This window comes from Mustela putorius, unplaced genomic scaffold, assembly GCF_011764305.1.
Source record: "Mustela putorius furo isolate JIRA1106 unplaced genomic scaffold, ASM1176430v1.1 tig00001075_pilon_pilon_pilon, whole genome shotgun sequence".
Taxonomy (NCBI): domain Eukaryota; kingdom Metazoa; phylum Chordata; class Mammalia; order Carnivora; family Mustelidae; genus Mustela; species Mustela putorius.
The window spans coordinates 712,228-730,010 of record NW_025421560.1 but is presented as its reverse complement, the minus strand read 5'-3'; the positions used below and the strand labels follow the sequence as shown (position 1 = coordinate 730,010).

The window sequence follows — 17,783 nt, the reverse complement described above, 5'->3', positions numbered from 1 at the left end:
ATAGGGTGGCCAAGAAGAATACATTTCAGCCGAAAATACAGTGACGGGCACTGGAAAAAGAAAAGCACCCGAGAGTACATAACAAAAATTACAAGAGAGTAGAGTGGGCGCACACGAGTGCGTGTGCAGTGAGGGCAGCTCGCACAGCAACCTGGTACACAGCCGCGAGCACGGACAGTCAGCCGACACACAGCATGGAGGGCTCCCAGGTGTGCTAAGAAGATCGCCTTGTGGAGCCTGTAGGTGTGGCTACTGCCTATATGGTGGTAAGAATGGAACTGAGCAGGTGTGTGTGGGGGGGGGTCCCTCTTCATAAATGCGGTGCTGGGGCACCTGGGTGGCTCAGTCAGTTAAGGTCTGCCTTGGGCTCAGGTCCTGGGATGGAGCCTTGTGCCAGGCTCCCTGCACAGTGAGGGTCAGCTTCTCTCTCTCTCTCTCTCTCTGCCCCTCTAACCCTCCCCCGACTCCTGGTCTCTAAGTAAAATCTTTTAAAGATAAAAATAAATGCATTTCTGGAAACCATTTTGTACCTGTGTGTATGTGTAGGTACACACACGTTCATCTCTTGAACTGCTTTTTTTTTAAGATCTTATTCTCGTGTAACATTTCCAGCCAGCATGAGGCTTGAACTCCTAACCCTGAGATCAAGAGTCGCGTGTTCTACTGACTCAGCCAGCCAGGTGCCCCTCTACTGAGCTACTTTAAATGTACACAGATGGGACGCCTGGGTGGCTCAGTGGGTTAAGCTGCTGCCTTCGGCTCAGGTCATGATCTCAGGGTCCTGGGATCGAGTCCCGCATCGGGCTCTCTGCTCAGCAGGGAGCCTGCTTCCCTCTCTCTCTCTCTGCCTGCCTCTCCATCTACTTGTGATTTCTCTCTGTCAAATAAATAAATAAAAATCTTTTAAAAAAATGTACACAGATACATAAAGGAATCATGTGAGGAATCTTCTGTGAAAACAAAAAACCAAATGCCTTCCCTGTTTCTTTCATACAGGCACCGATTTTCCTATATTTAGTTTGCAAGGAACACTTAGCCCTGGAATGATCTGGGTCTTAAAAGAGTGTTCTAGCTGGCAATACACAGCCTTGGACTCTTCAGAGCTATGGAGAAGAGTCGGTGTTCATGGGCGTATCATCAGGAAAGCACACAGAAACGGAACTTGACAATGCCCAGCCGTTTCAGCCACTCCACACCCAACAATCTGAGGCTTCTCCATGTTCTGTTCAATTCCACTGTCGGGGCAGAGGACAGTATTGATGTCCTGGGAAGCCCTCAGACTGCTGTAGGCGACACGGAGGAAAGTGCACTGTCTCAGGCTGTAATTTCAGAAATAGTAGAAAAGCATAGGTCTTGCCTTGTCTAGAAGGCTTCCTGTTATGAACCGCCCCGTTCTGCCATATGTGTGGGTGACTGCCTGCTTGCAGAGTGCAAATGACAGGTGGAATGAAAGCAAGGCTAGGAGGTTAGGGTGCCCTATACATCACTCCTTATTTGTTGGTACAAGCACACATTCTTGGCCTGCCGGGTCTCTTCTCACAGGACTTGCGATCATACCTAGCCTTTCCTTGCTAGGAATCAGAACTGGCAATTATTGTTCCAGTTGTTGGTAAGTTTCTTGTCCATTTGGTTTGGCCTCCACTTGGGGTTTTTTGAGAAATTGAACTTCCCAAGAGCGCCCCCTGGTGCTCAGTGAACGGGGGTAAATCTTTCCGCAGGGTTGGCTCCGGTACACAAGGCAGCCAACAGCAGCTTGTTTCTGGATTAGAGCACACAACATTGTGAACTTTAATAATCATTTAGCTGCAGAGTCCCCCAGAAAGAACAGTCTTTTTATTTCAAAAGACATAATGATGATTAGGTATGTATCCTGAAACCTTCTGGCGGAGTATTAGCCAAAAGAAGCCAGCACTAACCTCCCCGTGGCGTCCTTTTCTTTTAACTCTCTAGACAATTTAATTTGTAATGGTAATTGTCATATCAGAGTTTTACTTCAGTGGTGGATATGCTGCTAGTCAAAAACTAAAACAAACTGCTAAAAAAGCAAGACAACGGAGAACAAGAAGCCAGCGGTCCTTGGTGAGAACAAACAAACCACGCAGAGCTCAGTGTTGTTTCTAGTAGCCCTGGGAGAGGAGGTCGTGTGTGTGCCCGGGTGCAGGATCCCAGGGAGGCATCAAGTTTGCGGGAAGATACACAGTCGCCCTTTCACTTTGACAGTGAAATTTACTAAAAAATCCTGTAAGCTTTGCGGGGTGCCTGGATGGTGTAGTCAGTTGAACTTCTGATTCTTTTTTTTTTTTTTTTTAAGATTTTATCTATTTGAGAGAGACACAGAGCACAAGTGGAAGAGAGGGTAGTGGGAGAAGCAGGCTCCCCCCTGAGCAGGGAGCCCAATGTGGGACTTGATCCCAGGACCCGAGGATCATGACCTGAGCTGAAGGCAGATGCTTAATAACGGAGCCACCCAGGTGCCCTGAACCTCTGATTCTTGGTTTCAGCTCAGCTCTTAATCTCAGGGTCGTGCTCTGTGTTGGACTCTGTGCTCAGCGCAGTCAGCTTGAGAGTCTTTCTCCCTCTGCCCATCCCGCTCATGCTCTCTCTCTCTCTCTCTCAAATCAATCAGTCTTAAAAAATATACATCCTGTATAGCCCTGGGTGTTAATACACAACTAATGAATTGTCGAACACTACATCAAAGACTAGTGATGTTCTACATGTTAGCTAACTGAGCACAGTGATAAACAGAAATCCTGTAAACTAAAAAAAAAAAAAAAGAAGAAATAAATCCTGTAAACTTTGAAGAAAACAAGCTCAGTGCTTTAGGACAATGGGACAGTATGAGTTTTTTGTTGTACTTTCCACTTTAGATACACATTTATAGTCTACAAAGCAAAACAGAGAACTTTCCAAATTTAAAATTAGGTAGATAATGGGATAGCCTTGACTTGAATTCTTACACAGTCTACCACCCTTCTCCCCAACCCCATCTCTCCAGAATGCATGCTGATAGCATTTAAAGGTTGACCCAGGGTTACGAGCTGTTACTAGTGCAGGACGTGTACTTTAAAGGGTAAAAAAAACTAAACCAACAGAACACGATTTCTTTTATAATAATGACTCAGAGTTGAGGTTAACAATTCTTTTGGTGCAAGTTTTCTCAAAAGCTTTAACACAAATTGAAGTGAAGCCTATTTAATTCCAAATTTAAAATTAACTTCCCTTTTCTTGCCACCTAACGTGTTGTCATCCCTTAAAACTGACCAACTCGCGGGGCACCTGGGTGGTTCAGTTAGTTAATCGACTGACTTGATTTCTGGCTCAAGTCATGATCCTGGGGTCCTGGGATCAAGCCCCGCGTCGGGCTCTGCTCAGCGGGAAGCCTGCTTCTTCTGCCTCTCTTCCTGCTTATGCTCTGTAAATAAATAAAAAAAAATCTTAAAAAAAAAAATTCTCTCCCTCTCTGACCCTCCCCCCTCCAAAAACCTGACAGACCCTTGACTTTACCACCTACCTCTTCCTCAACCCATCCTCTCTTGGCCTGCCACTGCCCTTCTTCCTCCCATGTATGTTGCCCCCAGAGAAGCCATAAAAACACTTTTCAAATGTTCTTGAACAGCTTACAAACCTTTACAACCCCTCTCCCTGCCCCCTTCCCCAAGCACCACACCCACCGAATCAACAGATGTGTGTTATCGGGGACCACACAAACCAAACATAAAGTGGACATGGCCCCACTCTCTAAATTCCACCTGGCTGGGTCTGTCTGCAGTCCTTCTGCCATTTTACCCCTCACCTCGGTCTGTTCATGTGGAACGGCTGGTCCCCCAGTAGAACGTGCTGGTCTAGCTCCAATGCCTTTCTCGTGCTCCTTCACTCTGCAAGGCCCCTTCCATCCTTCCTTACCAGGCTACCCTGACTCACCGTAGAAGATCCAGCTCGGGAGCTGTCTCCTCCAGGAAGCTGCCCTGACGACCTGGCTGTGCTGATGGCCCTGCAATCCCCGCAGCTCCCAGCAGAAACCACTCAAGAGCCCTTTCTGTGTTCAGATTAATCTGCTCTCATCGTACTACCCAACTAGGCCGTTTTAGAAAGCTTGAGGACATGGACTATCTTGTTTAGTTCTTTGCCCCAGAACCTCATAGAGACTCAAAAACTGTTTACCTGCACGTAATTTCCTAAACTGAATTAAGAAAAAATGATCCTCTATGAAAGTACATAATTGCATATATCCAACATAATACACACGTTTTAAGTCATTTATCTATAAATATTTATTAAATACTATTTTTCAACTTCATACTTAAAAAATACCAAACTTGTAAACACTCAACTAGATGAGCTAAAACGAAAAGGCCCTGACAGTAGAGTCAAGACAGTGGGACAGCCGGAGCTCTCCCGCATCGCCGGCAGTATTGACTCAAGCCAAACCCGCGTACGCCCTGTGCCCCCACACGTCTAACCCTGGGTGTACACCCAGCAGACAGGAGCAAGAATGTTCTTAGCAGCATTACAGATCGTAGCCAGCTCCAGACGGGGAGTAGTTAACAGAATGGTGGGACAGACTCTGGCATATTCACACTACAGAGCAGTGAAACAGAAGGAACTTCCGCACTTGGCAACGAGGGTGGTGCTTCGTGAAGTTCAAAAACGAGCTCCAGCAACACGCGGTGGCAGGAGGTGTAAACGGTGGTTCAGTCCGGAGATTGTGGCTGGGAACCGGGAATAGGCGCCCACGCGGCCGCCTTCTGCAGGAGCCGCAGTGTTCCCTCCCTGACCTGGGCAGTGAGCGCGATGTGCAAGTTCACACTTAGGAGCTGGCCCCTCAGGTGTGTGAGGCTCACGCTGCGACAAAGGTCAGAAAAAAGAAAACCTGTGAACTAAACTCTTGGGAAAATGCCAACATGCCAGAGGCAAAGTCTCCAGAAAGAAAACTGATAAAAGTATCTTTGTCTCTTTGCTGTAAAACATGGAAAAGAATGTTTTTTAAAAGAACTGTATACTTTTTAAAATGCACAAACGATATTCCTTTTTATTTTAACGGTTACAGCTTTGGTTTAAGGTTCATAATACTGTTTCCAGATAATGTTCCTCTGTTAACACCGATTAGGCAACTCTGTGATGTTACTTATGCGGTTACTTAAGCTCCCGACCCACTCACTCGGTTACATTTTGAGAAAACCGCTCAACTCTGGCCTACAGGACAGCAGGAGTCATAGTCTAGAATTTTTATTTCGCTATATTCCTTCTGTACTTTAACCTAAAACCTGCTGCCACCTTTTAGTGATGACAGGAATAAAATTCTTTAAAATACAGAAAATGTATTTCCTGCTAAGGTTTAAAAAAAGAAACCAAAAAAACCCAAAACTCTGCCCTAAAACTGATATACTTTGTCCTCTAGATTGTATTTTTGGTCAATGTGTCTCATGTTCTGAATATTGAATTACAGTTCTTGGACTGAGTTTTAATACTAATAAAAAAAATACTCAGTTTAACCGAATACCTAACAGGATTCTTCAGTGAGTATTTTGAGGAAGTATATAAATAAAAAGATTAACAGATCCAAATACCTTTAAGAGCAAGAAAGAACAAAAGTTTCTAAAAATTATGCATGTGTACAAGCAGAACAAACTCGGCCACAGGATATGCGAGGCAAGAGTGAAAAATACAGCACCTTCTGACAGAATATTTTCCATTACAATCTCATACATGTGCACGGGAAACAGAACTAGCTCATAACCCACAGATCTCAACGCTCCCCAGAGATTCCTGAGCAGTTGACGCTATATTTGCGGGGTAACACAGGTGGGTGTGTGGCACCCATTGGTTTTTCAAAGCTCTTCAACTCTTGACTTTGATGCTATCACCTTCAAGGCACCAGTCCAAGTGCTCATTAATCTGAGACTCCAAAACTTCATTCTGACAAACGGGACAATCGACCATCCTGAGGCGGCTGGCCGGGCTGCTGGGACTCGGAGTTGCCGCTGTAGGATGGGAACGCCACTCTGGATCATTTCCACTGCTTTGTACTTGCTCTTTCTTGATAAAAAACTTGTCAAAAACAGTCTTGTCTTCTAGCCTGGGTCGTTTACTTGGGAATTTCTCTTCGGACCCACTCACGTCCAGGGACGCAGTTACAGATGTCGATTCCGGGGCTTTTAAAGAATTCCTCAGGGGTATCTTCGACGAGGTGCCCCTTCTCTGAGAACCAGAAGAGACCGAGTTTTTAGGGATGTCCCCGACTGTCTGGCTTTTCGTGGGAGAGCTGCTCACACTTCGGAAGGCCTTTTGGCTGGCAACTGAGACTGTAGGAAAGTAGTTGCTTAAGACATTTTGGTGACTGGTAGTCAGAACAGGGGATACAAAAGGAGTTTTTTTACTCGAACCACTATGTTCAAATTTCACCTCAATTTTAGTGTTAGGTCTGAGGGCTTTTGCTGAATGGTCTTGACCTAAAAGATCTTGGGTTTTATTAATTGTATATGGAGTGACAAACTTCCCCGATGAAGGCGAGTTGCTCCTTTCTCCCAGAACATATCCTTTCCCACTGAAAGGGATTACCAGTTGGGTCTCACCTCTGTTGGGCTTATCTGCAAAAGAAGCAAAGGTTTTTCCTGACTCGAAATCAATACAGTAACCGATGTTAAGCTGATGGACATTCTGCAGAGGTCAGGGAGCTTCTGGGATGGAGAGGACACAAAGGATAACAAACATCTTCTCCTATTCAGATAAGGAGTTCCAGCAGCCAAACACTACCAGCAAAGGAACTTTTACCTTGAAAATCCCCTAGCATTCTAAAAGTTTAGTTCCGGAGGGAAAAGTACGCTCCCACATTCTCACCTTTCCTCGTACTCCCACAGAATGAGGATATACAATCTCACCACGTATTCTTCCCTAGCTCCTCTCAACATTTTGGATTCAGGAACAGTAGTTTATTATGTTTCTGGATCCAACCAACAACTTCCCAAGGGAAGAAGCCTTAACTTTAGTGACCTGGGTCCCCTGTCAAAACTCAGTTACTCTGAACTTCATAGGAAAGAGATAAATCTGGAAGATGAAGAACCGGCACATATATGTCATATCCTTTTCCCATTTTTCTCCCAATGAAAATACATACATCAGCAGCAGAAGTCTCTCGGCTACAGTCCAGCTGATAGGAAGGGGTGGAGTTAGGACTAATTCCGGGCATTGTTATTTGAATTGTTGTTTTTATTTTGACAATCATTTTGCCTTCTGTTTCCCAATGACTCATCGGAGTCAAGATAGGGAAAGGGACTTTACCCTCTAGTATTATGCCTGGCAACTATTGCTACTTTAACTCACATCTACATAGAGCAAAGCACATTTTTCTACTCTCACTTCATAAATGGGAACTGTTTTTCCTAAGTTCACACTTAAAAATATCTATATGAGAAAGAATCCTTAAGCTCATCCTAACCCCCAGCCTGCAGAGGTCACCCCTGGCTTTACCCGGTTAGCCGAGGTCCCAGCAAAGGGGGAAGACCAGACAGCAAGGTACCTTTATTTTCTGCGGGTGTTGGCGGCTGCCCTAGTTTCGTCTTTCCTTTGCCCTTCCTGGAGTAATTCTCTGGTTCCTTGATTTTGATGTAAGTGCCACCGCACGTCTTCTGGTGCTCGGCCCACCAGTAGTCGTGAGCAGAGGGCGCCCGGTTGGTGGCACGTTTAACGTAGCCGTAGTAGGGCTTCCTGTGCTGGCACGGGCCATTGCAACGCCACCAGTGTCGCCGGTACTCGTCCACCTCATCGTGGAAAGTGTGGTACACCTGGGCAAGAGAGCGTGTTCAGTGTTAACGAAGCATGTTAACAAGTTTAAGAAAATAGATAAGCAGCCTTTATTGTCAAAAGGTCCCTGTTTCTGTGAACTTTCTGCAGTGACACTTTGGGGAAGACAATGACTACACTGAGCTTCTGTGCAAAAGTTCATTTTAATACACTAGCAGCAGCTAATCCCTCACAAACTGTCTAAAGAGAGGAAAATCTGAGATTAGAAAAAAAAATTTTTTAACACACAAAAACCCCTATCAATGCTAAAAACTTTAGAAACCAAGTTTCAAAATTATCAAAATTTTATATAAGCCGTAACATGTAAGAATTGTTCCTACTGCTGAACCGAATTTTCTCCTACGAGTAACACCGCCCAAGGGTTCATTTATACAGAATATAAACGCTCCACCCCTACCAGCACAAGCACCTTGCCGGATGCGGCCTCTGCTATACCCACACCACATGCGCGCAGCTCTTTGCTCCTGTCTCTGTAATGAGCCCTCACGGGGCATCATTTTTATCTGCTTAAGGCAAAGAGCACCCCAGATTTCAACTGGTTCATCTCTGTGTCCCTCCTGGCTAACACAGGCTCTGGCACAGTCAAGGTGCTCAGTCGCATCTGCCGCCTGCCTAAAGGAAAAGCTTCATTACTGATCCAAAGAATATTCTCTGCGAATGTGCTTTTCAGTCCTTACATGGGATCCTTTAGTTTCACCCTCTAGAAGGAACCTTACTTACGGGAAAAGTGGTCTGAAAGAAAAGTGAGCCCTCCCCATGCGGTGGCCCTGCGGATAGCAGGGCACCACTAAAAAATTGCTAATCCTAAATAACCCTAAATAAATCCTAAATAACCATTACTACTGTACAGGATAAGCAGCATCCATGGATGAGATTTTTTTTAACCAAAGACATTTAACTTTCTCATGAATTCCCTGAGGAAAAGAACGTGAAGCCTCTGGTCACTCTCCAGCAAGGTTTTATCCTGGCCGTCTTAAGCAAAATCCTTGCGTGACTTGGCAAGCGCACCCAACAGTGCGTATTACGTTTGGTGCACGAGACACCGGGGGGCGGGGGTTTGGGGACAAAGATGTACAGAACACCCTCTTCCCTTACACTGAGAATTCTGCACTTAATTCACTGGCCAAACAGCCAGGGCACTGAATCTGTTTTGCTTCCAAGTCTTGTAACTCCTACAGCCTGGGGATGTGATTTCTTTAACGATGTCATCACTAGAAGAAAATTGTGCAACTGGATGCCCTGTGGAGTTTGTTATAACAGGAAGTAACCTGTAAAAGCAAGGGGTGTCCATTTGATAAAACCGCTCCTCGATGAAAACACACAGATGCGCAAGATAAAAGAATATATCCTCTTCCAATTGAACAGTAGGAAGTATACCAGGACTTTGCTCACAGTGAACACCCTGATGAGGAAACTAAAAGCCTTTTGCACCAGCACCTCCACAATTCTTTTGCTAGTCGGGACTTTATGTGACTGTCTTTCAATGCAAGCCACTTTCTTGATGATGAAGTAACTCTATTAAATAATTAAATGAGCTCTCTAGACTATTAAAGCCAATGGCTGGAAAAAAAATATACATAAGGTGAGCACTTTCCATTTTCCACCACACCGGCCTTTATGCCTTTCAAAGGCAGGAAATCTCTGCAGGAATGAATATCCTATTTGGTTCAATTCGATGCCGTACTCATTAAGCCCTCGTGGGGGCGCTGCACCACACAGCTTCTACGGAGGTGCAGAGACCGGGAGAGCCGCCCTGTGTTCAGAGGTTGGACAGCAGAACAAAATATTGGAGAAGGTCCAGGAGCTGCTGAGGACACTCAAAGGACAGAGCAGTCCTGCCTGCCGCAAAGACAAGGGGCATGTGACAGCACAGAGGAAGTGGCACATGGGAGGGAGAGCATGTGTGAGGGGCAGCACGGGGGCAGGAAAGTTCTCTCAGAATCAAGACAAGCTGTGGCTGTGGGAGGCAAAAGACAAGGAACAGGATGGTCACCTGATCAAATGAATCCGTAATAAATAAAAACTTCTAGTATTTACCTTGTACTCAAACTGGGCTAGAATGTTTGTGTGTATTTTTTTCCTTTAATCCTCAAGGACCCAAAGGTAAGTGTCCTTACGGCCCTCGTTTTTTCCTCCTATGCAGACGCCCCACCGTCCAGCATCCGTGGAGCCGGCCTCGGAACCCCAGCCTCAGACTCCTGGGTTTTCTGATCCCAGGCTCTGCTTCCTACAGGGTTAAGTCTTACAGGGACAAGTCTTGCAGAATCAAGACTTCAGGTGATGGGAACGACACATGATACAGGAGCGATCGAAGGAGACTATCACATGGAAACGAAGATGAGGGACAGTTGTGATGACCCAGAGGTAGGGCAGGCCTGCAGCCAATGTGTGTACAGTGTCGCCCTAGCCATGCTCAGAGGCCTTGCAGGGGCCGCAGGGACACCCAGCCCAAGACGGACTGGTCAGCTTCTTTTCACTTGTCCTACCATTTACTGTGGAAATGCCTCAAAAATAGTATTTGTTCCGACCCAGGTGTCTATTTTTAGTTAAATCCCAAGAATTACTGAATAAATAACTATTAAAAATCATAAACATTATACTTATTTAATATTTAATAAGCTAACTGATTAAATTAATAAATGTTATATTTATTATTTAACTCACATACCGTTATATTGGCTCCTGTCAGGCGATTGATGCGATGCATGTGTTTACAAAACTCTGGCCCATGCCCCTCCCGGTCTTTATCATTATTAGTGACAAATAAATAGGCGTGTATCATTTCATGCAAGAGGGTCTGAAACAGAAAATAAATTAATTTGTTAGGGTGCTTTTGAAAATAATAATGCATTTTCTTACTCTACGTGGGATCTTAACTTTGCTTAGATCACAGGCTCCTTTCAAAGACTGGTAAAAGTCACAAACTGTCTTTCTAGAAAAATTACATACACATACATTGACAAAACTTTGCATATATTCTCCGAAGCTCTGCAGATCCCAGGTTAAGAACTGTGTTCCAAGAAAGGCTTTTTAACTCTTCATTGAAACCCAAAAGGAAAGATCAATGAACTCAACTACATAAGAATCTTAAAATTCTGTGTGGGGGAGAAAACACGGTGACTGAAAAGACTAATTCAGAACGATGTATGTGCAATGCATCCCTCAGGCTATTCTTAAACTATAAAGAGCTATTAAAGTCAACAGAAAATGACCAATAACCCATTTTTAAGTGGGCAAAGGTCATAGATGGATTCTCAGAGAAAGAAATATAAAGTCTCTGTCAGCGGCACCTGGGTGGCTCAGTGGGTTAAAGCCTCTGCCTTCGGCTCAGGTCATGATCCCAGGGTCCTGGGATCGAGTCCCACATGGGGCTCTCTGCTCAGCAGGGAGCCTGCTTCCCTTCCTCTCTGTCTCTCTGCCTGCCTCTCTGCCTACTTGTGATCTCTATCAAATAAATAAATAAAATCTTTAAAAAAAAAAAAAAGCCTCTATCAATGCTGAAAGTTTTCATGTAAAATGATAAAAAATTAGGATAAACCATAAACATGAAAAAAATGGGCAACTTCATTTATAAAACAAATACAAACTAATGCTACACCAGTAGGTCACTTCTGCTTATCTACATTAGTAGAACTCCTGGAGTTTGATACCATTAGGAAAGCTAAGGGGAAACAAACATTCCTGTCTATCTCCAGTAAAACAGCAAAATGAGCCAAAGCCCACAGAGGAGAATGTGGTAACATCTCACAAAACTACAAATGCACTTATCCTCTGACCCAGCAATCCTGAAACTAACAGGAAAAGTCACATGTACCAGGCATTTTCACTGCGGCATTGTTTATTATATTAAGACCGGAAATAAGTGTTCAGCAACGGGGGCCTGGCTGAAGGAACTACGGAAAATCCACAACATAGGATTCTATACAGACTTAAAAAAGAACACAAAGATCTCTATGAAGTCATCTGGAGAAACCTACAGGGTATGCTTTTGAATGAAAAAGGCCAAGTACAAAGAAGAATGTACACAGTCTTTTGTATGAGAAGTATGTCAAGTGATCAGGAGAGGAAATAAGAATGGACATAAATATTTGCAAACAGTGGCACCAGTTAAGCATCTGACCCCTGGTTTCAGCTCAGGTCATGATCTCAGGGTTGTGAGATCGAGCCCTGTATCCGGCTCCATACACAGCGCAGTCTGCCTGAGGTTGTCTCCATCGCGCCCCCCGCCCCCAAAGGCTCATGCTCACTCTCTCAAATAAATAAATCTTTTTTAAAAATTTGCGAAACAACAAAGAAACTAATAACACGAGTATCTTGTAGTAGTTGGGGAGTTCAGCACAGAGAGGGAAGGGGTAGGACAACGTTTCTAGGTATACAGCTTTCGGTAGCTTTGGGATTTTGAATCGTGAAAATTTCAGAACAAACAAACAATAAAATCTACTGCTCTAGTGAATAGCATCTGATGGAAAAATCCTGTAATTGGCCCAAATTTCAACTGAATTTACATAAATCTTGTTTGAATTAAAACAACGGGTGCCTGGGTTAAGCCACTGTCTTCAGCTCAGGTCATGATCTCAGGGTCCTGGGATCAAGTCCTGCATCCGGCTCTCTGCTCAGCAGGGAGCCTGCTTTCTTCTCTCTCTCTCTCTCTCTCTGCCTCTCCGTTTACTTGTGATCTCTCTCTGTCAAATAAATAAATAAAAACTTAAAAAAAAATAAAAAATAAAATAAAAAATAAAACAACAGCCTACTGCTCATTTGCATACCAAGGATGCCAAAGTGTAGGTGCAAAATTCAGAGAAGTATTTAAGGTTGCAGTTTCATAATGTATCCCAAAGAAATATGAATACATTTTTTACAAAGTGAGAGTCAGTGGGACACATGGGTGGCTCAGTTGGTTAATCGTCTACCTTCGGCTCAGGTCATGATCTTGGGCCCCTGGGATCGAGCCCTGCATCACGGGCTCTGGGCAGCAGGAAGTCAGCTTCTCCCTCTCCCTCACCCTTTGTGCCCTCCTTCTCTCTCTCTCTCAAATAAATAAATAAAGTCTTTAAAATATATATATATATATATATATATATATATGCTTATTTATTTATTTTGACAGGAAGTTGGATTTATTGGTGGGCATGAATATAACAGGAAGGGGTAGTGCTAAGGTTCTCATGAGTGCAGAGCCCTCCATTTGTCCAAGGGACCACGGGTACGGATGTATTTGACCCCACAGCCATCTGGGATAAGCCGCTTTTCAGCCACCATGTCTTCAAATTCATCCGCACTGAACTTAGTAAAGCCCCACTTCTTGGAGATGTGGATCTTCTGGCGGCCAGGGAACTTGAACTTGGCCCTGCGTAGGGCCTCAATCACATGCTCCTTGTTCTGCAGCTTGGTACGGATGGACATGATGACTTGGCCAATGTGGACCCTGGCTACTGTGCCCTGGGGCTTTGCAAAGGCAGCCTGCGTACCTGTCTGCAGCCTAAATTGGAGATAGCCATGAGGTCAGACCCCAGCATCCACCAAAAGGGCTGTCTCCAAGGTCCCTTAGGGCAACCCATACAATCAACAGGCTGCATACACTACCGAGGAGGCTACTGTTTGCAGCCATGGCACACTGGGCCCCCATATATATGCTTTTTTAAAAAGTGAAAGTCATGAAGGTCTTCAAGAGCAAACTTTGTTCGTAATGTTTTTACAAAGAATTTCTATCAGAAGAACTAGATTTGCCACTAATGAATTGTAGTCTTATCAAATTCTGCTGAACAGAAAAATGGGTGAATCAAACATTTTAACTTGGTCACTCTGAAAACATCCCCAAATTATCAACTCCATCTCTGAAAATGAACTTAATCGTTTTAAGTAAATGCCTCTCTCTCGGGACTTAAACTCAAAGAGCATTCTACATTTCAAAGGTTTTCCTACATTCTAAAGTAATGATCAGCAACTATTCTTATAAAGGGAAAGAAACTTAGTTCCTAATTTTGGGTACAATTTAAATACCTTGAAAATGGAATGGCCCATGGCACCATACCGAACCATTTCTATCTTTATATATCCACCATTTTCCACATTTAGGCTAGATTCAAGGCTCTAATCAGCACGGTCCCAAAACACCTCTACTTTCCACCACTGTCCTCTATCTGGACAAAAGCAACTACTTCTGGTCCTCAATATGCCCTAATTTCAGGCCTCGCTTTCACCTCACTGCATGCCTCATTCCATGCCAAGGGTAGTTTTCCTCCACCATATCTGCTTGTCAGAATACAGTCCGTCCTGTAAGGCTCACCTCCATGTTCTAATTAGCAGAAGTAATAATTATAAAGTGGTAGTAATGAGGTCAAGTGGTACAGGGGATAGGACAAGAGCTTTGGAGTCAGGGACCTAATCCAAGGATTTGTTACTTATCACGCTCAAGACCCTGAACCAGTTACAAGGTGCTCCTCACGCCTAAAATGGGGATGTCCTGGCCTTGCAGGGCCATACACACTAGATTAACTATTGCTATTCCAAAATCTGGCCACAATATGTGCTCAACAGTGAGTGGAAGGAGTGGCGATGTCAGTAGTCACAAAATACACAGCCAGGAAGCTTTTCTTCTTTGTCCTTAACCACACAAAACCTTTTCCTTTTCTGAACCCTTTTCATGATAACTTAGGTCATACTCTATGTACAGACCAGAGTCACACGGTTCCTTCTCAGTCCTTCTCAGTCCTTCTCACCCTGATTTGATCTTGTAACTTTCTGACAACAGAGAATGCTCCCTTGATAGCATTACTACGCGTTTCCCATTCTCTTCTCACCCATTACCTTAAAAAAAAAAATTGTTCGTGTTTAATCATTTACATAATAAATACTCATTAAGCAACTACTGTTCTAATTAGAGCTCCTCATAAGGTTGATTTGGTTTAATCATGTTCAAATTTTTTTTATGCCTACTTTTTCTGCTTATTCACTGTGTTACCAAGAGAGTCGTATTAACACACAACTATGATTGTGGATTATTTCTCTTTTTGCTTCTACTAATTTATGTTTCATGTAGCTTAAAGCTGTATCATTACTTTAAGGGTCAAATTATGTGTTTTTATTTAATAGATTATTTTATCATTCTAAAATGTTAACCTTTTTTTCTAGTAAAACTTCTTCCCTTAAAATCCTTAGTCTGATACAATAGCTTTCTGTTATTGTTCGGATGGTGTACTTTTTTCAACCTTCTACATGTAATGTATGTGTGTCTTTATCTTAAGCCTATTTCTTTTCATCTAGTATGTCATTCCAAATCTTTAGTGCTTAGTCTGTTTATATGTAATATAACTACTGATATTGTCTTTATGCCTACCTCTTTTTTTTTTTTTGCAGGACTTTGTTCCTTTATCCCTCCTTCCTTTTTTAAATTATTTCTGTTGTACCATTCTATACTTAGTAGCCATTTACTTTTTTTTCTAATTGTGGTAAAAAGCACGTAACATAAAATCTACCAGCTGAACTATTTTTAAGTGTACAGTTCTGGAATGTGAAGTATATTCCCATTGTTCTGAAACCCATCACCTTCTATTATCCTTAAAAACACCATCTTTTTTATTTCCGAGCATGTTTTAACATATTTCCCATCCAATCTCTACCACCCTATCCTCTTTATAATGCATATGCTTCAAGTGACATAACTGGGGCAAGATCAGTCACACTGGGGGCATCTTAGGGAACTTCAGGCGTGTTCTAGACTCAACTAACCTTAATCAGGGAGCCCCTACTCCTCCATTTTGCTAGTGACGCATGCCCTCGCTCGTGCTGGCTGGTTATACCAGCTCAGCTAGATATTCTGGGAGGGCAGTACCACAGTGTCTGAACAGAGAATCAAAGTTTGTGTGACTTGGTTGGAAGATATGGGTCCTAATTTTTTCTCTGCTGCTAAGTATGAAACTTAAACCTGTTACTTACCCTCCCTGAGCTTTAATGTCCTCATTTACAAAAAAGAGGACAACACACGTAGTACATAAACAGGGTTGTTGCAAAGATCAAATCAGATAAAACACCTGAAAGCCTTTAGCTGTGAAAAACTATAAAAATATAAGATAATTGTTATCATTTACCCTGCAGTTAAAGTCTGCAATGACAAAAAAGACACTTTGGTTTTGGTTTTACATTACAGGTTAAGTCACGGCAGTCTAAATCAGTAATAAGCATTTTCAAATTACTCAGCTAAGAATCAAGTTTATGCAAAGAATACCTCTACGAGATCCTTTCTTGGTCTCAACTTTAAAAGAGGTTCACTGAGACGGATGGAACACATTCCACCCCTCCCTTCATAGCTGCATATCCCAGCACACCTGGAAAACAACCACCACAAAAACATTATTTACCTAATATACAACAAAAGAAATAGAGATGAAAGAGGAAATCCTTATACATTCTTGGGCAGGTCACACCAAGTACCTTCTTGGTTAGGAGATATTTGCATTTCACCCCAGTGAGATGTGTCAACAGTAATGCATCCCTTGCCCTTGCCAGGCTGCAGGGGCCCCAAAGAGGACAATCCTGTTCTGTGGCTCCCAGTCTCCTCCCTCCAAACTGTAATCAGTTTGTGTTAACAACCAGATCTCCAACAGCACGACTGGAAAACTGTAACAGAAGCATCTGTGAAAGAGACTGGTTCTTTACACACAGTTCTGTGTCTGATTTTAATCTGTCTTACTTTAGGAACTTGGAACACAAGCACCACCGTGGTATAAACTCCATCCTAAACCTGCAAACCCCCTTCAGGTGCAGGAACAGATTCTTTCAAATCGGGATTTCTCAACCTCAGTGTACATCCTTTTGGAGGCATCCCAGAAGATCCTCTGGGTGCAGAAATATGGAAACGTCAAGCCCGTCCCCCTTCTAACACCGGAGCTCACTACGGAGTGGTGTTATCTCCAAGAGCGTGGAACAGGACAACGCACGTCCTTGGGAGGCTTCCCCGCCTCCTCGGCGTTCTTTCTTAGCGACTGACTCTGGATGCTTCTCCCTCCTGGGTCAGAAATGTGTTAATTTACTTTCAAACTGGAGGAGATCCAAAGACACTTCCTTTTCCCTCACTGTGTCCTCTACACATCAAACTGCTACGGGGATGGGCCACACAGCTCCCGAAAGTTGCTGGAGCGGGAGAGAGGCAGAGCAGGAAGAGAGAGGAACCCCGAGGGCGGCTGCTGGTCCCAAACAAGACCCCACGTTTCACGCCCCGCCCCCCGGCCCATCGGGGCGGAGCGAGAAGGGGAGCCTAGCTAGGGCCGGGGGCTGCGGAGGGGCTGCCAGCCGTTCTCGCTCCCCCAGCGGGGCTCGGGACTCACAGGGTCATTCGCATGCTCCACTTCACCTCGACGGCCTCCAGCTGGCCCCAGAAGAACCGATCGTTGAACTGCACGAACAGGGCCTGCAAATCCGGGGTTGGGTCCACCAACTCCCAGGACGCGTCCACCAGCGACAGGGGCGCCTGGGCCCGGTCGCGCTCCGACCGCTGCAGGTCCCACTCCTCCTGAAGCCGCAGCGCCAGCACAAGATCCTCATCCATCTCTGCCGGCAGCCCAGGCGGCGTGCGCCGGCGTTAGGGGCTCCGCGTCTCCGAAGCTCCGGGCCGGCCGAGCTCCTAGGAGATACCGGCTCTCGGGCTGCTCTCGGGTCGGCCCGCCGGTCTCGCGAGAACTCAGGAATAACTGGCTCTAGAACGAGAACTGAGGTTGCCCCAAGCCAAGATTCTGGGGCTTAAAAAAGAGAACTCGGCTAGACGCCTGCTAGTGGGCTCAAAACCTGGGTCTCTAGGGCTTGGACTCCAGGAGGGTTTCAGGAAACTGGTTACCGGCTTTACGCTTCGCCGCTAACTTCAAACACTTACGTCACGCTCAGCTCATGCGCAGTACCCACGTCCCTCTGCCTCGCCCTCCACTCTCTTCCGCAATAGCGCCTCTGGCGCATGAGCCGTAGGTGGCGGGCGTTCCTGCGCAAGCGCG

At 44.6% G+C, this 17,783-nt stretch overlaps 2 protein-coding genes and 1 pseudogene across 2 annotated transcripts; all 3 read right to left on the bottom strand.

The window, feature by feature from the left end:
• Positions 1 to 4,249: 4,249 nt before the first annotated feature.
• On the bottom strand, positions 4,250 to 17,704 carry SPRTN (SprT-like N-terminal domain). Its single transcript, XM_004776020.3, has 5 exons — positions 17,127 to 17,704; positions 16,028 to 16,127; positions 10,472 to 10,600; positions 7,520 to 7,784; positions 4,250 to 6,590 (listed from the first exon to the last, which is right to left on the bottom strand). Exons 1-5 carry the CDS (start codon positions 17,345 to 17,347, stop codon positions 5,842 to 5,844), a joined length of 1,464 nt encoding a protein of 487 aa, XP_004776077.1. The 5' UTR covers positions 17,348 to 17,704; the 3' UTR covers positions 4,250 to 5,841.
• LOC106004064 (60S ribosomal protein L10-like) lies at positions 12,952 to 13,406 on the bottom strand. Its single transcript, XM_013047595.2, has one exon. It carries the CDS (start codon positions 13,204 to 13,206, stop codon positions 12,967 to 12,969), a length of 240 nt encoding a protein of 79 aa, XP_012903049.1. The 5' UTR covers positions 13,207 to 13,406; the 3' UTR covers positions 12,952 to 12,966.
• Positions 13,330 to 13,439, bottom strand: LOC123393922 (annotated as a pseudogene).
• Positions 17,705 to 17,783: the final 79 nt, after the last annotated feature.

Excerpts from the sequence above, each read along its gene's own strand:
- SPRTN (XM_004776020.3), bottom strand. The coding sequence starts at position 17,347 with ATGGATGAGGATCTTGTGCTGGCGCTGCGGCTTCAGGAGGAGTGGGAC. Across the intron at positions 16,128-17,126 it reads TGGAGCATGCGAATGACCCT|GTGTGCTGGGATATGCAGCT; the intron begins GTGAGTCCCGAG and ends GTTGTTTTCCAG. Across the intron at positions 6,591-7,519 it reads AACACCCGCAGAAAATAAAG|ATAAGCCCAACAGAGGTGAG; the intron begins GTACCTTGCTGT and ends CTTCTTTTGCAG.
- LOC106004064 (XM_013047595.2), bottom strand. The coding sequence starts at position 13,206 with ATGTCCATCCGTACCAAGCTGCAGAACAAGGAGCATGTGATTGAGGCC.